The following is a 26,556-nucleotide window of genomic DNA, read 5'->3' on the forward strand; positions in this document are numbered from 1 at the left end:
TCTCCTTAGACCCAGCCTAATATTGAGAGGTGTTCTTGAAGGGTAGTTTTATGACCACCTACTGAGACCGACTACATCTGAGTATCTGAGGTTGGGGCCCAGGAGGCTAGATTTTCACCCCACCCCCATCTCAGCAGGAGCAAAACTTGTCCCTAGGCTACCTCTTGGATAAGTAGGTGGGCAGGCAGGAAGAAAGGTCAGTGGATAAGTCATGCAGACTGAATGTAACTACGTATCTGATACCATAATCTTAATGTGTTCATACTCAGGTTGTAGAGGTCTTTTATACTCTCTACTCCGATTTTTTTTAAATTTTCTTTACTCTTCTTTTTCAAATGTTTTAAGAGGAACATGTACTATTTTTATATTAAAAACTGATTTTAAAAGAATAAATCAGTATATGCCATTCCATGTATTCCACATAATCACAATCATGTGTAAAAAAAAAAAAAATCACAGTTGCAAAAACAGAAGGAAATATACCAAAATGTTAACAGCAGTTAATGCAGGGTAGCTTGCTGTATTCCAGAAGGATTCACTCAGGGCCAGGGCTGAATTTTTTTTTCTTCCCATTATTTTTCTGCACCTTCTTAATTATGTAGTATGGTGATTTAGTGAGTGTTTAATGCAGCCACACAATCTATAAATTAATCCATGTCCTTTTATTACTGTTCTAGATTCATTTTGGAAGGTGTGACTGTGTCCTCACTCTACTTCCTAGCATTGCTGAAAAGGAATGAGTGAAATAACTGTAATGTCCACACAGGACCCAGCAATGGCATCCGGCTGAGCTGATCACTCTGTTCTTCTTGGAACACCTTTCTCCCTTGGCTTTAGGACACCACATTCACCTGGTTCTCCTCAACCTCTAGGGCCACAACTTTTCGGTCTCCCTTGCAGGTTCCTCCTCCTGTCACCAACTTATATACACAGGAGTTCCCCAGGAGTCAGGCCTCTTTTTTTCTGTGTTCACTCCCTTGGTGATCTCAACTGGTCTTAGAGTTTCAAAAAAGCATTCATTTGCTGAGACCCACAAATATACATCTCCAGCGTAGGCCTCTCCAGACGACGAAGCGGTTAGACACTTGGGTTCTGGAGTTCAGATTGTCTAGCCTGAATCTTAGTTCTACCTTTGGTAAATAACGTGGTGTCTCAGATATTTCTTCTCTAAGGGGCTAATGGTGGCATGAGGTGCTGAGCTAAGAGGAGAGGCTCGAGCTGAGTCCTGCAGGCCCAGGTGTAAAGGTTTACCTTCAGTTCTGTAGCGGGAGGCTCTGGGCCACCAATTCATTGGTAAAGACAGCCCAGTGGCCTTTTCTTAGAGAACCCGGTAGGGAAGTCTCAACATCCTGAAGATTTATACGGGGTAAAAATCCAAAACTTCAGTTACAATCTTCTGCTTGGTGAGCTGCCAGATAACATAGATTTTACAATTGCTTAAAAAGAGCATCTTGTATTTGAAAAGAAATGAAAGGCTAATGTTTAAACTATTATAAAGAGTGAAACTACTATTTGTGTAATGGACTATTTCCTGAGAATATCAGTCGATCTGTCAGTGAGGAATTTGGGAGGGGTAAAAATGAAAACCACCAACAAACCTTTTGAAGAAAGTTCTCCTTGTCAAAACCATCTGCTTCCTGACTTCTTATTGATCTGACCCATGTAACGCCAAAAAACTAACTGCTAAGGCATTGAGACCTAGACAGCAGTATTTTCCAAGCTGAACTCCTGCTGCATCCTGGGAGATGCTCTTTGAAAAAAAGGAGCATGGTTAAATGTCAGGGAAATGGTACAAACTTATTGCTCAAGCCAGCCCACTCTTCTTAGAGCAAGATAGGCATGTGAACACTTAATGGTTCAGACATTCTTCTAAGGGGGAGCAAAATACATGGCACCAAAATAGGCCACTTCAGCATGTGGATTATTTTGAGCTGAGGGCAACCGAGACCCAGCAGAATCAAGAAAATTTTGAGACCTTCAACCACCCAAAAGAACTTAGATAGGAGGCCTGGACAGAAAGAGAGCCATTATTGGGGATAATTTTGTATCTGAAAGGCCTATCTGTGGGCAGGGCAAACATCTAATTATGAAACATGTGCTCTTCTTACGGTTCATTACCCTCCCCTTCTTGGAATCCCCAGGCCCCTATTCCATTCCTTAGCTCAGGATGGCATATAAGCCTCAAGTGACTCACTTGTCCTTGTGTCTCAATGTTTGTTATGGGACTCCTATATGTACATAATTAAATTTGCTTTTCTCCTGTTAATCTGTTTTATGTCAATTTAATTAATAGACCAGCCAAAAGAACGTAGAACAGAGAAAAAAATTTTCCTCCCCTACATTTCAATAAAGAATTCTGTGTGACTCTTCAAGCCAGCTCATCCCAAATGTTCATGAGTGCCTTCCTTTAATTCCAGCCACACTCAAACTGCTATAAAGTGTGTGCTCTTATTTCACTTTAATGCTGAAACCTCAGCTCCTTTGTCATCCTTTCTTCCTCACCTCACCAACTACTAGATGTTGGGGAACCTCACGGCTCAATAGTTGGACAACTTTTCCTCTGCTCATTTTATAGAAATGTATCTGTGAAATCTTTTGGACATAAAGTGAAGCATCTGGTTGCAATGGAGAAAGAGGAAAAAATAATAACTCTCCAGACCTACTTCTCCTCCAGTTACCATTCCATTTCTTTACTTCCATTTACAACAAAGTTCTCCAAAAGACTTGTCTGTATTTGTTACCTCAATTTTTTCCCTTCTGTTCTCTCTGTAAATGCTCTACAATCAGGCTTTTGCTTTGGCCACTCCAGTGAAACAGCTCTTATCTAGGTAAGCAATGCCTTCCAATACTAAATCCAATGGGCTGTCCTCCGACCTAATTTCATGGTACCAGACTACTACATCTGATAAAGTTGGTCACCCTCTTCTTGAAATACTTTCTTTCCTTGGTTTCTAAAACAGCACATTCATGTTGTTCTCCACCAACCTCTTCGACCATTTCACAGTCTTCTTTGCTGGCTCCTCATTTCCCAAACTTATAAACACGAGAGATCCTCAGGACTCTTTTCTCCTGTCTGTGTTTACTCACTTGGTGATCTCATTCAGCCTTCTAGTTTTAAAAAGCATTTACATGCTGAGATTCCCAAGTATACATCTCTACCTCAGTCCTCTCTCCTGACACATACATCCAACTATCTATTGGGCATCTCCATTCAATGCTTTACAGGCATCTCAATATTAACATACCCCAAATGAGCACTTTCTACTTTCCCTCGTTCCTCTCAAGCCTAGTAAATGGCAACTCCACTCTTCCAACTGTTCAGGCCAAACTCTTAGAAGTCATCATTGCCTTCTCCATTCCCCTCATCCATCAGCAATCCAGCAAATCCCATTGGTTCTACCTTAAAACACACAAAGAAGCAACTGATTCTCACCATCTGCACAGCTAATACTATAGCCAAGTCATTATCATCACTTACATGAGTGGCAACAACCTTTCACTCTGTCTCCCCTTTGTAGCGGGAGTAATGTCTTATAATATAAGTCAGATCATGTCACAAATGGGTTAGTGAGTGACATGATGCTAGGAGTTTCCAATGGCTCCCATCTCAGAGAAAAAGCCCAAATCCTGACAATGACCAATATGAACTTACACTATCTGGGAATAGTGAGGGCCTTTGCACTTGCTGTTCTCTATGCCTGGAATGTTCTTGCCTTGCTCCCATAAATCTTCCAAGACTTCACTCAAAGGTCACCTCCTCAGTGAGACCTAACTAACATCGGAAATTTTGTACTTCCTAAAACCCTCCCAGCTTCATGTCTCCTTTTAGCACTTATCACAAACATAGTATATGCCTTGCTTATCTTGTTTATTATTTCCCCCACTAGCATGTAAGCCCACAAGTACAGGGATTCTGGGCTTCTTTGTTTACTCCTATGTCCCCAGGGACGTACCTGAATATAAAAGATATCCCATACTATCTGTTTAATAAATACTTCATTTTAAAAGATGAATTTCTTTGTTTTATCAAAACTCTATTCCTAGTTAAGCTGAGTTTTTTAAATAGCTAAAATCTCGAAGCCAAATAATTAGGGATTCCTTCCTAGTCAATCATTGTTAGCCACTATAATAAATCCTTGAGTAGCTCTAAAATTGGTTATCTGAGGTTAAGAAAAAATGTATTTTTGTCATCTTTGATGGTGAAGATCTTCTAAATTGTACTTATTTCTTTTTTTGTACGAAATATGGTTACTGAACAAAAACACTGGGAAAAAAAAACACAAACAAAAATGCTAGATTCAGGAATGTGCTGTATCTAAGAGGTCATCATATTAAAGACCAGGTCTTCCTATCTAACCATATGGCACTGGAAATGTGTAGAAATTTGGGATGGAAGTACGTTCTATTAAGGGATTACTGGGGTTTATTACTAACTGCCTATTAAGAGCTTGTTTTGCCAAGACCTTCCATTTTTATCCTTAAAATACACATCATAAACATTTCTAATGGAGCAGTGTAGTTGGCAGTCCTGACTACTCAAAAATTTACCATAATATCTATAAGAACTATCAATAGAAGAAATCGGGGAGGTATTTGGTTTTTCATCTGTTACAGGAGAGACATTTAAAACAATATTAATCTTCTATTTCGAGTGAAGAAAAAGCTGTTTCCACGTACACTGAGCATCTCCTAATGGCAAATTGTTAATATAATCTTCATCCTAAATTAAGTTTCTTTTTACCCCTTCAACACTACAGCAGACAGTGTAGTCCAAACATGTATAGTACAGTGATGACAGCTCAAGAGCATAAAAGTCAATCATCAGTACCTACCACTTATTGCATCCAGAAGTATTTGAAGGAATGTAAATAGAGGGAATAGCTCAACCATATCCAAATGTCTCTAATTAGTTATTACTAAAATGTTAAGTTTTTACCAATTTACAACACTGCTTTATTTATAGGACATAAAAGTCATACACTGCAACTATCATAAAAGAATTTTAATCTTAGGATTAGACAGATTGGAAACCCCAAGATGAAGGTTTTTAAAAGGACAGAAACTATATTTTTTGAATGCATGGTACTAAAATGAAAATGCATTCTAGCAGATAGACTTTGCTTAGGGTTCAAAATCTACAACATGGATCAATCTCAAATACCTGTGAGTGAAGCAGACCAGGTGTAGGACTGTCAAAGTGGAGTGGCAGGTCCCACCAATAGGGTGGTTACCAATGTTGCCAACTCTGCTCTTAGAGGATAAAACAAATCAGAAGGAAAAAAAATCATCTTTTTATGTAAAAATTTTCATTTTTTAAAAAAACTGACCTGTTGATGAATCCAGCTTTTGATCTCAAATCTGGAGGTTACTGGGAAGGAGAGACAGTGGGGACAAAATGTGCCCAAACAACAGTCTAGGCTCAAAGTTCTACTCTGAACCTTACATGGAATCACTTACTAAAGATGTAACTATGGAAAGCCTACACATGCTAAGTCTTGGGTGGTCATTAGCATCTCCCACACATTACATGCTTGGTAGATCCAGCTCCTGTCACTCACCAATTAAATAAAATAATGTAATAAAAGTTCTCATAAAATCAATGGGTGATACTGAATATTTATAATCATAGAAACCAATACTTTGAGTTGAGATATTAACATGAAATAAGAATGATACCTCAAGACACAAGAAAAATTTCAAATAAACAATCTAACTTCAACACCTAAAGGAACTAGAAAAAGAAGAACAAATAAGGCCTAAAGTTAGTAAAAAGAGGGAAATAACAAAGATCAGAGCAGAAATAAATAAAACAAAGACAAAAAAGAAAAAGAAAAAAGAAAAGATCAATGAGAACAAGAGCTGGTTCTTTGAAAAGATAAACAAAATTGATAAACCTTTAGCCAGACTCACCAAAGAGAGAGAGAGAGAGAGAACTCTCAACTAATATCAGAAAAGGAGAAGTTATACCTGATACCACACAAATACAAAAACTAATAAGAGATTACTATATAAAACTATATGTCAAAAAATTGGACAACCTAGAAGAAATGGATAAATTCCTAGAAACTTAGCAATCTTCTGGGACTGAATCAGGAAGAAATAGAAAATACGAACAGACGAATTACTAGTAACAAAACTGAATCAGTAACCATAAATTCCCAACAAATGAAAGTCCAAAGCAAGAGGATTTCACAGGTGAATTCTACAAGACATTTAAATAAGAGTTAATACCTATTCTTTTCAAACTATTCCAAAAAAATAGAAGAGGAAGAAATGCTTCCAAATTTATTGAGGCCATTCTTACTCCTATACCAAAACTAAACAAAGACACCACAAAAAAAGAAAATTACAGGCCAATTCTCTGATGAACGTAGATGTAAAAACCCTCAACAAAATATTAGCAAACCAAATTCAAAAATATTGATCAAAATCAAGTGGGATTTATTCTGGGGATGCAAGGATGGTTCAGTATATGCAAATCAATCAATGTGATACATCACATCAAAATGAAGGATAAAAATCATATGATCATCTCAATAGATGCAGAAAAAGCATTTGACAAAATTCAACATCTATTCATGATAAAAATTCTCAACAAACTGGGTACAGAAGGAACATACCTTGACATAATAAAGGCCATACATGACAAATCCACAGCTAACAACATACTCAACAGTGAAAAGCTGAAAGCTTTTCCCCTAAGATCATGAACAAGACAAGGATGTGACTCCCACCACTTGATTATTCAACATAGTACTAGAACTCCTAGTCATAGCAATCAGACAAGAAAAAAGAAATGAAAGGCATCCACGTTGGTAAGGAAGAAGCAGAACTGTCACTATTTGCAGATGACATGATACGATATATAGAAAATCCTAAAGACTCTACCAAAAAACTATTAGATCTAATAAATGAACTGAGTAAAGTTTCAGGATACAAAATCAATATACAGACATCATTTGCTTTTCCATACACTAATAACAAAATAGTAGAAAGGGAAATAAAGAAAACAACCCCATTTACAATTGAATTAAAGAGAATAAAAATGAGGAATAAATTTAACCTAGAAGTGAAAGACTTTTGTAGTACTCAAAAGTGATAACATTGAAAAACTTCCCTTCTAGCTAAAATAGCCATTGTCAAATATAGTCAACAATATTGTAATAGCGTTGTATAGCAACAGATGATAGCTGTTAGATAGAGAAACTGAATCACTATGTTATATACCTGGAACTATTATAACATTGTGTGTCAACTATACTCAAATAAAAAAGTTTTTTGAATAAAAAAAATCATGAAAGACCTATACTCTGAAAACTATAAGACACTGATGAAAGAAAGAAAAAATGACACAAATAAATGGAAAGGTATACCATGCTCATGGATGGAAAGAACTAATACTGTTAAAATGCCCATACTACCCAAAGCAATCTACAGAGTCAGTGCACTCCCTATCAAAGTACCAACAGTGTTTCCCACAGAACTAGAGCAAAAAAAATCCTAAAATTGTGTGGAACCACAAAAGATCCCAAATAACCAAACCAATTTTACTAAAGAACAAAGCTGGAGGTATCGTAACCCCAGATTTCAAGATTTACTACAAAACTATAATAATCAAAACAGTATTGTACTGGCACAAAAACAGACACATAGATCAATGGAACAGACTTGAGAGCCCAGAAATAAATGCACACATATAGGGTCAATTAATCTATGACAAAGAAGGCAAGAATAAAATGGAGAAAAGAGTGTCTTCAATAAATGGTGCTGGGAAAACTAAACAGCTGCATGCAAAAGAATGAATATGGACCACTCTCTTACACCATACTAAAAGCAAATTCAAAGTGCATTAAAGACCTAAATGTAAGGCCTGAAACCACAATACTCCTAAAAGAAAACATAGGCAGTAATCTCTTGGACATCCAGCTCTGCAATATTCTTCTGGATGTGTCTCCTCTAGCAAGGGAAACAAAAGCAAAATAAACATAGAGACCTGCCATCAAGCTAAAAAGCTTTTAGCACAGTGAAGGAAACCATCAACAAGACAAAAAGGTAACCTACTGAATGGGAGAGAATATTTGCAAATGGTATATGAAATAATGATTTAATATCCAAAATATATAAAGAACTCAGGGCACCTGGATGGCTCAGTCAGTTAAGTGTCTGACTCTTGGTTTTAGCTCACGTCATGATCTTGCAGTCATGGGACTGAGCCCCATGTCAGGCACTGTGCTCGGCATGGAGTCTGCTTCAGATTCTTTCTCCCTGACATTCTCTCAAATAAATCTCTGCCCCCCCCATATATATATCCTACAACTCAACACTAAAAACAAATAATCCAATAAAAAAATGAGCAGAACACCTGAATAGACATTCTTCTAAAAAAGACATACAAATGGCCAGCAGACACATGAAAAGATGTTCAACATTACTAATCATTAGGGAAATTCGAATCAAAACCACAATCAGATATCACCTCTCAGAATGGCTAATTTCAAAAAGACAAGAAATAACAAGTCTTAATGAGGATGTGGAGAAAAGAGAACCCTCATGTACTGTTGGTGAGAATGTAAATTGGTACAGCCAACTATGAAAAAACAGTATGGAGGTTCCTCAGAAAACTAAAAATAGAAGTACCATACTATCCAGTAATTCCACTTCTGGATCTTTACCCAAAGAAAACAAAAACACCCTTTGTTTATCTCAGTGTTGTTTATAATAGCCAAGATATGAAAGCAATCTATGTGTTCATCAATAGATGAATGGATCAAGAAGATGTGGTGTGTATATATATGCAATGGAATATTATTTAGCCACAAAAAAGCATGAAGTTTTGCTATTTACAACAACTTGGATGGATCTAGAGGGTATCATGGGTATTATGCTAAGTGAAATAATCCAGACAAATATCATATGATTTCACTTACATGTGGAATCTAAAAAACGAAACAAATGAATAAGTAAACAACAAACAATGATGACAAAAAAGAGAGAAACAGACTCATAAATAGAATAACTCATAAACAGAATAAACTGGTGGTTGCCAAAAGGGAAGGGGCTGGGGGGAGGGGCAAGATGGGTGAAGAAAATTAAGAGGTACAGACTTCCAGCTACAAAATAAATGTCATGGGGATGAAAAGTACAGCATGGAGAGTATAGTCAATAATACTGTAATACACTTATGGTACCCATTTCATAATACACATAATTGTTGAATCACTATATTGTACACCTAAAACTAATTTAATATCATACATCGACTACACTGCAATTAAAAATTTAAAAATTTTCAAAAAACAAGAAAAGATTCATCATCTGTCCTCTGCTTTATAACCAAAAGAAAGAAAACTGTTCTATAACCATTACTCACTTACTGTGGGTAATGAGGGCAATCATTCTCAAGGATACTTGTCTCAGTTACAAGCCATGGTTACATGTCCTGTGGGCAAACAGTCTGCCTTGGGAAGGTACATATTTACCTAAAATGTTGGGTACTAAAATGTAACAAGATAACACTCTAATGTTCAACTCACACCTGATGTGATGTATGTAGACTGATGACTATGTTAACTATATAGAGGTAGAGAAAGTAATGTTTCAGTCTTTTTCATGTTGCTATAACAACAACAACAACAACGACGCTTATTCACTTCACCTCAACTAACATCCAATGTTTACAAGTCCAGGTGATAGACATGTTTATTTTTGCAAAGATCTAACCCTATACGATGATCAAAATGAGATTTATGTGGGTAAATATAGGTAATACCTCTGAGAAGATTTATGCTCTCGCCAACATGGTGAATTTTCTCCTGTTTATTCTTTTTACTGCTTTGGAGCAATGTCAATGAATCATTTGGAAGAAACTGATGGCATAAGACTTAACAGGCAAAAATAAAATTACTGATTACTCTTAGAAATAAACTTGAGGCTGAGAAGACCTCTGTCTCAAAGTTTGTTTTTCACACATTCAGTTTTAGACAGTCTTCTCCTGTTTGTCTAAAGGACTTTTAAGTAGACCTAACGGGATTCTCCTGGCAGTCCTAACAGCATGGAAAAGAAATGCAATTTTCTATATTTGAAATTCTGGGCAAGCTTGAAAGGTGCAAATAAAATCACTGATTAGCCACTTTTCCTTGTGTTCCGTAAGTGCACCTGGCAACTTTAGCTGTCTGGGATGTTTGCTTAGGACACAGCTTATTGGTGGTGTCTAACCTACCACCCTGAGGCAGTTGGTCCTCAGTTATCAGGCTCCTTCACTATGGGGACTAGATGGCCAAAAGCAGTTAAAATTTGGTTTAGACTAAGGCCAACTTGTATCTAGGTGATCTTCATAAATCTAACATATGGTCCAATAAATCCATATGGTCCAATAAACCCAGTGACTGAATTCCACTGGGTACCATCATGGAGCTCTTTTAAGAAATTCATGGGCAATATACCCCTAGGTGTTCCACTGTCTAGTGCTCAGTAGAATCTAAGAAGGCTGCCTGTATGTTCAAGGGTCACACAAGAGAAATTCAACAGTAGTTAGCAGCAACATTTCCCCCTCTTTTAAAAGAAAAATTATTCAGTTAGGTGCTTAACAGAAAAGCTGCAGGCAAATCTTAGAGTAAATAAAAAACTGAAGTTTGTGATGCTATCAAACTGGTAGACCTCTAGTCAGACAGCTTTTTGAAAGGGCATTACTGTCAAATTAGCCTGAACTGCATGGTTGGAGGGAGGTTGTGTGTGTGTGTGTGTGTGTGTGTGTGTGTGTGTGTGTGTTCTTGAAACTTCAAAAAAATTTTTTTGTTTTTCTGGGATTTCTGAATTCACTTGTTTTTCTGGGGTTTCTGAATTTACTTGTCAGTTGGTTTATAGATATGAGTTAGAGTTACATTTTGTCAAACGGAATAACCGCTACCATCTCCACCAGAGACGCAGGATGAAAATCCAGGAGGTACTGCTTTTGTCATAGACAATGTAAATGGCACCTTTAGGAGTAGAATTACAGTGTGAAGAAGGCTTTGGAGCCGTGCAATGTGAAGGCCCTGAGAAAGTTGCTACAACTTCTACTATCACCACCACCATCCCCATCCCAAGCATCATTCACTTCAGCTATATTATTCAATTAACTTTCAGGATGCTACGACAGCATCACTAGTATTCTCACTTTAAATATGAGGAAAGCGGGACACCTGGGTGGCTCAGTCGGTTAAGCATCTGCCTTCCACTCAAGTCATGATCCCGGGATCCTGGGATTGAGCCCTGCATCAGGCTCCTTGCTCAGTGGAGAGGCTGCTTCTCCCTCTGCCTGCTGCTCTCTCTGCTTGTGCTCTCTCTCTCACAAATAAATACAATCTTTAAAAAAATATATGAGGAAACCAAGGGTTAGAGTTGTAACCTGTCACAGGTTATAAACAAGCAGGGGCTACAGGATAGAAATCCAAGTCTGGCTAACTCCAAAGCCCATTCTCTTTATCATTACACCACACTGCCACTTAAAGACAGGCCTGCTAACACCTTTCTTTAGACTTTTAAAAAAAGAGGTTTGATTCAGATATGATAAAGTGTCAAGGTGTTAAGTAAAGCATTTGATGACTTTTGACCATTTGTATGACCATGAAACCGAAACCAAAACCTATACAGAAAAATTTTTAATGGTTTTTCTTTTTTCTTTTTTTTTTTAAGATTTTATTTATTTGTCAGAGAGAGAGAGAGACAGAGAGAGCACATGCGCACAAGCAGGGAGAGCGGCAGGCAGAGGGAGAAGCAGGCTCTCCAATGAGCAAGGAGCCCGATGGGGGATTCGACCTCAGGACCCTGGGATCATGACCTCAGCTGAAGACAGATGCTTAACTGACTGAGCCACCCAGTTGTCCCAATACAGAAAATTTTCATACAAAATATATTTCTATTACATCCCAAATTCCCTCATGCTTCTTTTCTGGAAGAAACCACTTTTGGATTTCTTTCATCTAGCATACCTTACATAAATGGAATAATTCACAAAGTAGTCTTTTGTGTCTGGCTGTATTCACTCAATGTAATATTTTTAGTTTATTTTTTGAAAGGTATAGAAAAAAATTTATTTAGCTTGAGAGGCTTTACTTTCATAATGGTACAAACTCTTGGCATAGAAGACCTTAAAATTTTATAAATTGCTTTAATTAGGTAAATATCTAGGTTGATATTATGAGACTGTCAGACATTGTTAGAAAAAGTTAATGGTCACTAGGATTTGCATATAAAATCACATAATGGCAAAATAAACCAAAGAACAAGACATTTTAATACTTCTCAAAGCATAATAAATTATAATTTTTCATCAAACATTTATTTCTAGGCTATAGCCATCTGGGTCTCTGAATTCATTTTCCATTTTACACTTTCTGACATTTTCTCTGAATATAGGTTATAAATAATCTTCCTCATTCTCTCTCCAGTGTCAACACCCCAAAGTCACCTGTTTTACTTAGGTTATATTATCTTTTAGAGAAGATACACTTACATAGCAAGTTATACTTATGAATGGAAAAACATTAGAGGATTACAAATAATAAGGTAATGATTTCATTGATCCTCATCCAATTTCAGAAAGATCATTTCCCTAAAGCAACAATTCTGCCTAATAAAATTCTTTCCATATCTAAACACACTGAAAAAAAGTAAAATTATGGAAAACTTATGATAGGTTACTAGACGTGTGCTTTTTAACAGTTCAGCTGGCAATACTTGATGATCAGGAGTAAATTCATAGACTTAATATTTTAGAATGTATATTCTCATAAAGTACATAAACAATTAGGTAAGCTTGTTGACGAAGCTGACCAAGATAAATTACAAGATACTGGTACCCATCTAAATTTTCTGTCTTTCATTTTTTTACAGACTATTTTATTAAAGTTGTTGAATGTGTACTTCATTCTTTGTCATTTTGGAAGTCCTTTACTGTAAAGACAATCCTTTTGCCTGATAACAATAACAGCAGCCACTTTCTGGTGATTATGCCGGACCTCCATATTGGATACATTCAATTTCTTCTTGAGACACAAGTTTCCATCTGAATTTCTGAGGCAATGTTTTTATAAATCCTGCAGTGTCTTATGATCCCTGCCACATCAACAAATCTGGTGATTTATTCCTTTAGAATGCTGTGAAGTTGCAGAAGAGACAGTGGTATTCCTACTGATCTCAAAGCTTCTAATATTATTGGGTTTAGGATTGTCTCTTTCACCAGAGGACACTGCGTTTATTATAGTAGCTTTACGAGGAGTCTTAAAATCAGTGAAGTCCTCTAACTTTGGTCTTTTTTAAAGTTGATTTTTACAATTCTAGGTCCTTTGCATTTCCATAGAAATTTTGAAATTAGCATGTCAATTTCTTATTTAAAAAAAAACTACTTATACGTTAACTAATGAATCATTGAGCACTATATCAAAAACAAATATTGTACTATACAGTGGTTAACTTAACATAATAAAAAAAATAAAAAATAAATAAAAATTAAAAAACTACTTAAATTTTTATTGGGATTGCTTTGAATCTATGCATGAATTTGGAAAGAATGGCTATCTTAACATTATTGAGTCTTTTAATCCATGAACATGTATATTTTTCCATTTATTTAGGTTTTCTTTTATTTCTCTCAGCAAGGCCCTGTAGTTTTCAGAGGACAGGTCTTACACGTCATTTGTTAGAATCGTTCCATGTCACCTGAGAATAACTACAGTTTTTACTTCTTTTCCAACTTTTGTCTTTTATTTCTTTTACTTGCTTTATTGTACTGGTTAGGAATTCCAGTAAAATACTGGATGGAAATAATGAGTGGACCTCCTCTTTGTCTGCTCTCAATGTTAGAAAGAAAGTGTCCAACATTTCACCAATTAGTATGCTTTTAACTGTAGGTTTTTGGTAGATGCCTTTTATCAAATTGAGGTATTTATCAGATTTCTGGTACTGTAAGGATTTTTATCATGAATGGAAGTTGAAATAAGCATATGGCATCTAGATGATCATATGGTTTTTCTCATTTATTCTGGTTAACACAGTAAATTACATTGATATTTTTAGATTTGTTGAGATAATTTTAACAGATTTGTTCATGTACCATAAAACTCACCCTTTAGTAAGTGTTCAGTTTAGTACTTTTTAGTCCATTTGCAAAGTTGTGCAGCTCCAGTTCCATAACACTTTTATCACCTCAGAAAGAAACTCTGTACCCCTCAACATTCACTCTCGCACTCTCCTCCCCCACCAGCCTTGGCAACCACTAATCTACATTCTGTCACATTTTGTTTACCCATTCATCAGTTGATGGGTATTTGTTTCCACTTTGTAGCTATTATGAATAATTCTGCTATAATGTATCCGTGCACAAGCTTTTGCGTGGTCATAGTTTCAATTCTCTTGGCTATATACCTAGGAGTAGAATTGCTGCGTTATACAATAATTCTAGATTTAATTTTTTTTTTACTGCTTCTATAAGCATAAGATACTGAATTTTGTATCTTTATTTTCTACTTGCTCTTCCTAAATTCATAATTCTGAGAATTTAATAGTTGAACTCCTTGGATTTTCTAGGTCTACATCATAACCCAAAGGTATTGGTGCTTTGTTGTCCGTTCCTTTCTTTTCAGAAGTTATTCTCTGGTTTCTTTCTTTTTCTTCTTTCTTTCTCTCTTTCTCTCTTTCTTTCTTTTTCTTTCTTTCTTTCTTTCTTTCTTTCTTTCTTTCTTTCTTTCTTTCTTTCTTTCTTTCTTTCTTTCCTTCCTTCCTTCCTTCCTTCCTTCCTTCCTTCCTCTCTCTCTCTCTCTCTCTCTCTTTTTTTTGAAAGATTAACTTATTAAAGGTGTGCCTGATGGCTCAGCCAGGTAAGTGTCTGCCTTCTGCTCAGGTCATGATCTCAGGGTCCTGGCATCAAGCCCCATGTCTGGCTCCCTGCTCAGTGGAGAGTCTGCTTATCCCTCTCCCTCTGCCTCTCCCTCCACTCATGCTCTCTCTTGCTCTTTCCCGTTCTCAAATAAATAAAATCTTTTAAAAAAAATAATTAACTTATTAAGAATTCCTGCACCTACGCTTATGAGGGATATTGGTCTGTAGTTTTCCTTGCTTGTAACATGTCTGTCAAATTTTGATACTGAGGTTACCCTCACATCATAAAATGGGTTGGAAAGCATTCCCTCTGCCTTGTTCTTCCAAGATAATTGTTGAAAGATTTTATTATTTCTTCTTTAAATGTCTGAAAAAACATACCAGTGAAACCATCTGGGCATGAAGTGGGTTTTTTTTTCCTTTTTGTGAGAAGATTTTGATTATAAATACAATATCTTATGTATATATATATATGCTTATATATAGGCATATATATATATATATATGCTTATATATAGGCATGCCTATATATAAGCATATATATATATATATGCCTATATATAAGCATATATATATATATGCTTATTTCCAACTTTCTGTGTTAGATTTCCTAAGTTGGGTTTTTTCAAGGAATTTATGAATTTCACCTAAGTTACTGAATGTATTGTAATAAAGTTGTTCATTGTATCACTTTATTATCCATTTAATGTCTGTAGGATCTATGATTCTGTACTGATATTCCCCTTTCATTCTTGATATTGGTAATTTGTATTATTTTCTCTTTCCTGACCGTTCTTTACCAACTTTTTTCAAAGAACCAATTTATGGCTTTGTTGATTTTTCTCTATTTTTAACTTTCTATGTTATCTTTTTTCCCCTTTTATCTCGATTATTTTGTATTTATTCTCCTTAAAGCTTAAGATGGAAATTAAACATTGATTTAAATTTTCTCCTCTACTATAAGCATTTAAAGATATACTTTTTCTTTTTTCTTTTTTTAAGATTAAGAGATAGATTTCTTTTTTTAAGATTAAGAGATAGATTTCTTTTTTTAAGATTAAGAGATAGAGACAGCCAGCAAGAGAGGGAACATAAGCAGGGGGAGTGGGAGAGGAAGAAGCAGGCTCATAGCAGAGGAGCCTGATGTGGGGCTCGATCCCATAACGCCGGGATCACGCCCTGAGCCGAAGGCAGACACTTAACCGCTGTGCTACCCAGGCGCCCCTATATACTTTTTCTTTTAATGTGCTCATTGTATCCTATAAATTCTGACATATTGTTTCCATTATCATTCTATTTGAAATAATTTCCAATTTCTTTTGGTGAGTATTCCTTCTGAACTTGAAAAACTTGTTGAGTGTGGTATCTATAAATATCAAGGTCAAGTTGGATCATAGTGTTGTTCATATTATTTACTAATTTTTATTCTACTTAATACTGAGAGGGGGATGTTAAAATTTCCAACTATATTGTAGATTTGTCTGTTCCTCCCCTATAGTTGTCTCAATTTTTGCTTCCTTTACTAGGTACATACACTGTTAGAATTTTTATGTCTTCTTGATGAACTGGGCATATTGTCAATATGTAATGTCTTGCTTTATAACGTTTCCTATGCCTGACATTAATATAGCCACACCAACCTTCTTATGCTTAGTGTTTGCACATACATTTTCCCCCATACTTTTACTATCAATTTTGTCTGAGTCTATTTAATGTGCATTTCTTATAAACACTATATAGTTGGGTCTTCTGAGATTGTTTTCAATATGAAAATCTCTGCTTTTTAAATTGAGGGTTTAGTTTATTCACATTTAATGTAATTATTGATATAATTGAGTTTAAGTCTTTCAATATTTGTTTTCTATTTGTCTATGTTCTTTGTTTTTCCGTTCCTCTTTTCTGACCTATTTTCTGGTTGAGTATGTTGTAGCATACTTTCTTATATGTCTCGTACTTATTATTTTGTTATGCTTAAATTTGTTATTCTAGAAATTAAAAAGCATCCTTAACTTACCTCAAACTACAAACACGAACATACTGTCTTATAAACAATGTAAGAACTTTACAGCTATATAATTCCAAATGCACATATTTTAGACCAGTTATCATAGTTCCATAGGTTAGACACTCTCTTCAGTTTCTTAAATTCATTTTCTATTTTGTGCTTAAATTTGGACAATTTATACTGACTGGTTCTCAAGTTCACTAATCATATTTTCTACCCCAATCTCCTGTTAAACCCATCAAATAAGTTCTTTTTTTCTGATATTGTATTTTTTAGTTATATCATTTCCATTTTTTAATTTCTTTTTATTATTATCATAATTATTTTATAATCCTTCTCCACTAAGTCCAACATCCAGGTCATCTGTGGGGATTAGCTTCCATGGACTGATTTTATTCTGCTTCTTCAGGACTCATAATTTTTTAAAAAAGATTTATTTATTTTAGAGAGAGAAAGGGTAAGGGGAGGGACAGAGGGAGAGAGAATCCTGAAGCAGATTCCCCACTGAGTGGGGAGCCCAAAGCAGAGTCAGTCCCAGGACCCTGAGGTCATGACCTGAGTGAAATCAAGAGTTGGCTGCGTAATTGACTCAGCCATCCAGGTGTCCCAGAGGACTCATAATTTTTATTGTATGACAGACACTGCATATAAAAGAACAGTAAATTATATTTAAAATAGATAACATTTATCCTAAGAAAATGGCAAACTCCCTCAGTCTCTCTAGGTTAGGACTCTGGGTCACTCTAATCTCTAGGTGAGCTGGTTCTGGGCTTTGTGGTAGTTTTAGATTTAGTTCACTATTGGCTAATATTCTGAGGTCTGGATCAGGAATTTCCCTTAAGCAGGGTCTGGGATCTGAGCCCTGATGAGAATCTGAAGACTTCTCTTTGTCTTATAATCCAGTTGCCAGTATGCTAATCATGGGAGATTTCTCTTTATAGCCCAGCCACCAGATTTCTGAGTTGCTTAGGTGTTCTCTTTGCTCCTGATAACCTCCCCCAGCTTTCCATGCCATGGCATATTTCTTCACCCTGTTGCCCAGGCACTAGCCTTCAATAGTGTGCTGCCTTGCCCTAGAAGGTCCTACATACCTAGGAATAAGGGAGGTTTCTCATTTCTTTTCTTTATCCCAGCCTTCTCTTGCAACTGCCTTGCACTTGATAAAGAGCCACTATACCTCAGGGAGATGTCTCTGTTCTCATGCTCTACCTCCAGTCTTTCTTTGGTTACTGCCACATACTTGGTGCAAATCCTGAACACTTTGATGAATCACTCTCAGTTCTTTGCCATGCTCCAAGCCCTTGGTGTGACCATTTGGTGAAGGTTTCATAGGGAAGAACTGGTGATGGGTGAAGACTCACTGTGTGACTGGGGCTTCTTTAGGATTTTAATCTGTCACACCAGTTCACATGAGGCTATAAATAGTTCATTAAAAGTTTGGCTGGTTTCTCTTTATATTTTTCTATGTCAGCTTTACCCCTCTTCCCACTGTTCTGCCAGAAATAAATCAGTGAAGAGTTTTTTTCTATCCTAAAAGTCTTTCTGGGACTTAGTTCTTTTAGGTTTTTCTGGCATATTCAGCTTTTTGGATGATTTTTTAAATTTATGATTTTATAGTTTACCCAGCTCATTCTCATTGTTGGGAGTAGGAGCAAAAGTCTCTTCATCTTAATTGGGAGTGGAAATCTCTTTCTCAATTCCTTTGTTAACTCCTTCTTGTCTACCTCCCATTTTATATTTGTCTTTCTCCTATGATTTATTTGAGAGGTACATTAAGCCTAACAAAAAAATCTCAGAAATCCCATCTTTTCTATCCCTTCTAAATGTTTATTGAGATTTTTTTAAAGCCTCAGAAACTATTTTCAAAAAAAAAAGAAAGAAACAGTAGATACACTACATTTAGGGATTGCAAAAATTCTACTGAAAATTGAATAGCAATATATCTGCTTATGTAATCTGGAATGTAGAATTTAGAATTTTGCAGACTGGAAGCAAGTATCTGGGGGTAATAGGTCATAATATATACAAATATCTATAATATATACAATATATTCATAATATATCAAGGACTTAATAGAATCCAGTCATCTGTATTCAGAAAGACAGATTTTGTTTCTTTGTTGTTATCATACTTTGTCCCAGAAAGGACTTAAGGTATAGTAAGGTAATCTTATTCTCGTTTTACAGATGAGGTCTCTGAGATCCCAAGAGGCAAAGTGATCACACTAAGTACAAAGAGTGGGGGGAGAACCCAGGCTCCAACTGCCTGGCACTGAACTCATTCCAATACTTATTCATTTCAAAACTAATCAAATGTGCCAAATATCCAAGGGTGATATATTTTAAAAATTTTCTATGCAAAAATAATTTCAAAATTATAGAATAGTTCAAGGAACATCCATACATCCTTTACCCAGGTTCACCTATTGATAACATTTTGCTTCATTACTTTGTAATTTGCTATCTATCCATCCATATATTTTTTCTGGACCATCAAGAAGATATTGTATATATTATGGCTCTCTATCCCTAGATACTTCTGTGTGTATTTTCTAAGAGTGAGGATATTTCTTTATATATCACAGTTATAACAAACTATACTATCTTTATTTACTATCTATATTCCAATTTTGTAAATTGACTTAATAATGCATTTATAGCATTTTTACCCTCCCATGTAGGATCCAGTCTAGGATCAGGTACTGCATTTAGTTGCAAAGACTCTAGTATTATTTAATCTGGAGCATTTCCCTCAGCCTTTGTCTTTTATGACACTGACATTTTTGAAGAATATAGTCCCTTTTTTCTTTCTTCATAGAATGTTCCTCATTTTAGATTTGTCTGATGTTTCCTTGTGATTAGATTCAGGTTATGCACTTCCAGATGGAATACTACAAAAGTGATGTTGTGTCTTTCTCAGGTTATCACATCCAGAGGCACATGATGTCCATCTGCCCCTCACCGGTCACATTAATTTTGAACACAAGGTCAAGTTGTTGCCTGGTTTCCCCATTATATATTTATTATTTTGCTCTGCAACTAATAAGAAATCTGTGGGGAGACACTTTAAACCATAAAACAGCCTGCTCTTCCTTAAGAATGAATTTTTATAACAGTATTTTCACTATTGTTATAAAAAGTCACCTCTACATAGTAAAAGAAACCTAGGTTTCACTTATTACACTTCAATAAGTTCCATGCCAGTTTTAACATCTGTTTTTATTACAGTAGTCCATGCACACTGGGTGTTTATTAAAAACTGTTCATTAACTACTATCTGGGTAGGATATAGGCAATCTGATTTTTAAATTTAACTGGTATCAATGCCCAAATTTTGGTTTAATAAAAAAATCTCTTTAACTTATGCTACAGAAAGTTTAGAAATTAAATGATATAATTAAAAGAATGATCTATAAAAAAGAGAAGAAAAGAAAGAAATTTGTGAAAGAATCTACCTCTATTTATTCAAATTGTATATGGACTCTGTTTACAATAATATTTATTATCCAGCCTTTTTAAAGCACTATGATTTTGAGGTAAGCTTTAATTCAAGACCTTAACTTGGACTGAATAAAGCTAGCTTATATAAAATGTTCAAATAGCTAGGTGGCTTTAGTTTCTGAGTTTGGTAACAAGAAGGCCAAATTAAAAAAAAAAGAAAAAGAAAAAGAAAGAAAAGAAAAAAAATAACTTTTTAGAAATAGTTTTTAAATTTAAAAAATGTGTGTGTTTGTTGTTGTTTGGTTTGGGGTTTTGTTTTGTTTTAGTTTTAGTTTTTAAAGATGCCTTCTTTCTCATTTGCTACCATGGATCTCAACATTATGTGAGAGCATGTTTCACAAACCAGTCATCATGCTGAACGGGCATGCCATTAATTCAACAATTTTTTTCATAGAAGTCAGGAAACCAGAGGAATAGGCCAAAAGCTAACTCTCTTAAAAGGAATACAAACTTTGCTATAGCCCCTTTCTCTTTTGAGCCCAGCTTCTCATTTATAACATTGTCTTACTTGCAATACAATAAAATTCCAGCCTTTATGACAGAAGAGATGGGTTTTTTTGATCACTAGAACTCAGCAGCCAAAGCATTAGTGTTTGGGGTTTTTTTTCTTTCTGGAAAGCATTTGTAGCCACAGGCTCAAAGGAGGAAGAAAGGGAGAGGGATTAACTCTCTGCAAGGAAGGTCAAAAACATAATTTACAAGTGAGGCAAGAGGAGCAGCTGTATCTGTTGGCCCAATCAAGACTACCAGCTGGAGAATTTACCAGCAATATGAAAACCACGTCCACCAGATGTCAAGCAATGCAACTAGAGGCCAAACATCTTTGGGCTCAATGCAAGACTCTCCACTCTCTTTACTACCCATATTTCATGTTAAATAGTTAAGGTGTCTTCCACAGGCCACCAGCAGGGATAACTAGAACATTTCCGCACGAGGGACTTAATAACATGATGGTACCCCCATCAGACTGGCTTTAATACTAAAGTCCACCTCATATATGTTCTTTTGTTAAAAAGCAATTTTAGCTCAGAGTCAATATGTAAGGGGTCAGAGAAACTTAAATGGCTGCAAGCCAATGCTGTGGCTTCTCAGGCTTATTTTATATTTGGGAATGGTTTTGTCATTGGGAAGAAAAGAATGTTCTGAAAATACTTTTTTGAATAACCATTTTTTCCACTCATTCTTTAAGTCTGTGCAGTTCAATACAGTAGTCATTTCACCACATGTGGCTATCTAAATTAAAAATAAGTAATTTAAATTAAATTTCAACTAATTTAAAATTCTGTTCCTCAGGCATACTAGCTATATTTCAGCTGCTCAATAGCCACATGTGACTAGTGGCTAACCTACTGGACAACATAATATAAATATAAAACATTTCAGTCATCACAGAAAATTCTATTAGGCAATGTTACTCTAAACTCGAAAATCATCTTTATTTTTTATTTTTTTTATTTTCTTAGAGAGAGAGAACAAGTGTTTGGGGGGGGGGTGAGGAGCAGAGGGAGAGAATCTTAAGCAGGCTCCACGCTCAGCACAGAACCCGACACAGGGCTTAAACTCAAAAATGTCAGTTCATGACCTGAGCTGAAATCAAAAGTCAGATGCTTAAGGGACTGAGCCACCCAGGCATCCCTCAAAAGTCACCATTAAAACAAAAAACTATTATTTCCTTCCATATACACTATCAAACAAAGCAATCTCTGTGCATTCTCTTACGAAATAAATATACTAGTACAATATAAAAATGGTATTAGATGAGGGTAAGACAAAGAGGAGGAGAACTCAGTAATATTGTTACATATATAAGCCAATCTTTGATGAAATGCTCTTGTATGCTGTACTCACAAAAGCCTTGTGATGCTACTGGCTTGCTGCATAATATACAGAGGCCACACTGGATGGGTTAGTTACATGACCAATAAATAAGCAATAAACTGACATGTATCCTTAATTTGTTACATGTATCCTTAATTTGTTAATGATTCAATCTACATTGGACATTTATATCAGAAGTTGCCTTATATTTCCAAATGTGCAAAGTAAATTATGTCCTTTAAAAAAGGGGCTGCCCAACTTCACAGCTTTGCAATTGAGGTATTAAATACTTTAATACCAAGTAAACATCATATGCCACAGCTGTTTCTAAAAAAAATGTTATGAAGAAGAACATGAGGCCAGTAAAAACTAAAATCCATAAATTATATTTCTTATATAGACTCATCCATCATGGATGCAGGGAAACCAAGCAATTCATGAGTAGCTGTGTATGTCTGTGTGATTGTTGTGACTCACTGAAGGACGCATGCCACAGGCATGTGTCACACAGGGCACAGACCTTTGACTCTGCTCATGAGGACACAAGGCCAGGGCATGCCACGACACACCGGAGCACTAAACAAGTCATATGTGCAAGCACCTTGGCCACCTCTTTTCTTGCATATGCATGGTGCTGTCTAAGCACTCAGCTTTCTTTTCTTTACCTCAGTCTCCTTGATCTATTCCAACACTCCCTGCAAAATCACTCAGCCCTGTCAGCCCATCAGCTCTACTCCCATTTTCTCTTCCCAATCCCCAGTTTCTTCTTTTCCAGTTATTCACAATGGATGAGGAAGAACAAGATGAAAATAAAGGGGGAGGGTGGTGTTTCCTAATCTCCCCTGCTCTGTCATCAAAAGCTAAAAAGATCGGCTGTTTTTCTTTGGGGTCATTAACTGTTCTTAATCAGATTCTCATAAAGATCACAGAGCTACTGCCCCATAGAGGCTGAAAAAAATACATTTTTATCAGCTTAACTGGTTAGAGGTTCATGCAACAGCTGCAAGGTTTTCAGGTTATGCCCCAGTTTTCCCGCTTACCTTGGCTTTCCCATCCTGGGCTGACATATATCCAACACACATGCTCTCTGTCGTGTGGCTCCACAGAAATTCCACTGCCGTGGAAGAGAACACAAATAGGCACATTCAGATCACAGATGGAAAATAAATCTTTGCTTTTTAATAGAACAGTTAAAGATAGCTTTATATTTTAACACACTCAGTTCCCTACTTTCCATTTGGTCCTTCATAAATGTCAAGATGATTTAGTACTCAAAACTGTGTAATGCCATTTACTGTGAAATGAAAAATGTATTTCTTTCTTGTCAAAACTTATGATTATTACATGTAAAATAAATGCTCTTCTGTTTGAAACTTGTAGCCTTACACACATGCACCACATACTCATACATACAGTACACAATGATTTAGCACATGTAATATTCCATAACGTAGTTTCCGTAGTTTCCTTTAACAGTAACACACACACACACACACACACACACACACACACACACACAGAGTCTTGGTTTCTAAATACCATTCTCCATAAAAAGCAACCAGGACTCTTTGGAGAATGTTCATTCCAGGGCTGGGGCAGAGAAAATATAAAATGAATCTGGAACATCTTATTATGCCAGAAAGTAAGGAAGTGCTCAAAGAATGATGACAACTTATCAAACTGACACAGGCGTCAGCCTGAAGGGGATCCCACTGGCCAAATCAGTGTCAAACTAAATATCAAAATAAATAATGAATTATCACCATTTAATACAATAAGAACCAATGAGCCCATACTAATGCAAATAAATGAGTGAATAAATAAATGGGGAAGAAGAGAAAGCTCTTCCTTGTAGAATGCCTACTAATAAATACAAAAGAAAAAACAGAAAACCATCATGGTTGGTAAAACTAGTGTGAGACAATTAGAACAGGAGCAAGCTATTTACGTAGTCTCAAAGTATCTCTCCATAAAGTTCTTACTAAATGTAACGAGGGAAAGTGTAAGTTCACTGTGGAGAAACCAATGAAGCCCTCCTTAATCAAATGACCAAAACTCACATCACCAATTAAGGGAAAATCAACACCATGCGCATCCTGATAAGATACTGTGGGACACCACCACTTCTGTGGTCTTCTGCCAAAACTGCAGAACCCAGGCTGTATGAGGAAACACCACACAAATCTGATCCCGGAACACTATTAAATAACTGGTTTGAACTCTTCAAATATGTCAAAGTCAAAACATACAAAGGAAGTTGAGAAACTGTTTCCATTTAAAGGAGATATGACAACTAAATGCAATGTGTTATCCTACATTGGTCTGGGGAGGTGTCATAGGGACATTATTGAGACAATTGATGAAATTTTAAAAGGGACTATGGATTAGATAATGCTGTATCAATATTAAATTTTATGATTTTGATAACTGTACTGTGATTATTTAGAAGAATGGCCTGTCCTTAAGAAATATACACTGAAGTATTAGGAGTAAAGATAGCTGACATCCATCTTGACTTCAAATAGTTCAGGAAAAAAATGCACATTTCAGTGTGTGTGTGTGTGTGTGTGTGTGTGTGTGTGTGTGTGTGTAGAGGGAAGAGAGGAGAAGGAAGGAGTGAGGATGGAAAAACAAATGGGGGAAAATAAAAACAATGGGTGAATTTGGGTAAAGGAATAGTGCGTGTCCCTTGTACTATTTTTGCAACTTTTCTGTAAGTTTGAAATTATATCTAAATAAAAAGTTACAAAAAGGAAAATCCACAAACATAGAGATATACACAAAACCCTGTCACCTTCAAGTATATACTTTCACAATTCTATGGTTTTTTTTTTTAAAGGCATTTCTAAAGTTTTGATGTACCCCTCCAACAAAAATTTCAAAACTCCCTGATAATAAAACTGCATTGCTCAACACTAAACCCTCTGGGTCCCAGGCCATCCATCTGTTTATATCTCTGAGCTAATTAAGCCTGAAGACAAGTGTTTGAGTTGAGACACAACTGTGCGATCAGTGATCCTAGACTCTGAAGGCTTTGCCAGACATGTGGGGAAGAAAGAAGCAGTAAGGGGCACAACTGAGTTCCTCAGATACGTGGCTCATTCCCTCATCATTAATTAATTATCAAACCTGCCAACCTGCTCAACAGACGCTCCACTGAAGGGTGCAGGAAAACAGCGTCACGCAATGAAGCAAGTTCTCTTTAACAGATGTTTTTTCTTCCTCACACATCTGCTTTGAACTTCAAAAATCCCGAAGTCCAGAGCAAGGTCTGGGATATTCTAAATTGCCTAATAGAGCAAAGGCATTCAAGTCTTACTGAATTTCCTCAGTGTAGTGACAAAGCCATTGTATTTCAATACAAAGTTAAGGCATTTCTAAAGTTGTGACTTCATACTCCTTATGCCCCAAATGTTAAGGTGGCTCATGAATTAGCCATGGAAAGAAAAATACATGGAAATATAGTTGGTTTAATTATGAAAGTAAAAGATAAAAACATTACACTTTATTTTTAAGACACAATTGTGCTTATTTTAAATGCATTACTCTCTCTAAAAATGTAGCCTGCTTTAAGGAAATGTAATATATAAAAAATTTAGAATTATGAAACAGGATAAATTGGGTACAGTGACTGACTTCACTAAATAATTGTTTTTATATTGAAGGGTTTCCAGTGCAGTTTCCAGACATAGTTTAGGAGTTCTTAAAGAAAGTAACTCTGTCTAGAAATTCAATCTTCATTTACTCTTTTCACAAACATTTATTACCAAAAAATGTATCTTTGCAATGTGCATTGTACTGACACACTATTTTTAATACCTACAATTCAAATATGTATGTATGAGTTACCAGTTCAGACTAACTTGAGAAACTCAACAGAAATCGTTTACAATTTAAATTATAGAATGTTTTTGAAAAGAAATTCTATTTATTTAAGTGTATGTCTTAACTCAAGCTAATTTAACAAAATATTTCTTGGTCAAGGGCTTTAGGGAAGCAGGAGAGAGAAGAAGTAACACTGAGAATCCATCATATGCCAGGCACTGTCTTTTGTAATAGAACTCAGTAAAGCCTGGATGGGGAATCTGAGGCTAAGAGCAGGTAAGTAACATGGCTTAGGTCATTTTAGTAAGTGCACAAACTACAATTCAAACGGGACTTTTGGATTCCAAAACCTGGCAACCTTCCATTGTTCCATTGCTTTGAAATTTACACAGCTTAGAAAGATTTATAATTAGTATTGTATATCAAGAGGATTAAATTCATTAAAAACACCAAAGGACCAACAAAACATCAAACACAACACAACTCTTAAATATTTCTCTCTTAAGAAAAGCTTTTATTTTTATTTATTTTTTAGAATATTTTTAATTTCA

The 26,556-nt window shown here is 35.8% G+C and overlaps 1 protein-coding gene across 3 annotated transcripts in view; it reads right to left on the reverse strand.

Moving 5' to 3' along the window:
• The window catches only part of TASP1 (taspase 1), a 253,304-nt gene that overhangs the window by 12,538 nt on the left and 214,210 nt on the right, over positions 1–26,556 (reverse strand). For all 3 annotated transcript variants that reach the window (XM_045809190.2, XM_045809201.2, XR_006781747.2), the window contains one exon: positions 23,221–23,294. In XM_045809190.2, coding sequence (XP_045665146.1) covers positions 23,221–23,294 — 74 coding nt within the window. Of the gene's footprint in view, positions 1–23,220; positions 23,295–26,556 lie in introns of those variants that run through there.

The sequence above is a fragment of the Ursus americanus genome, chromosome 22 (assembly GCF_024610735.1).
Source record: "Ursus americanus isolate L20-20 chromosome 22, mUrsAme1.1.p, whole genome shotgun sequence".
In the NCBI taxonomy this organism is placed as follows: Eukaryota; Metazoa; Chordata; class Mammalia; order Carnivora; family Ursidae; genus Ursus; species Ursus americanus.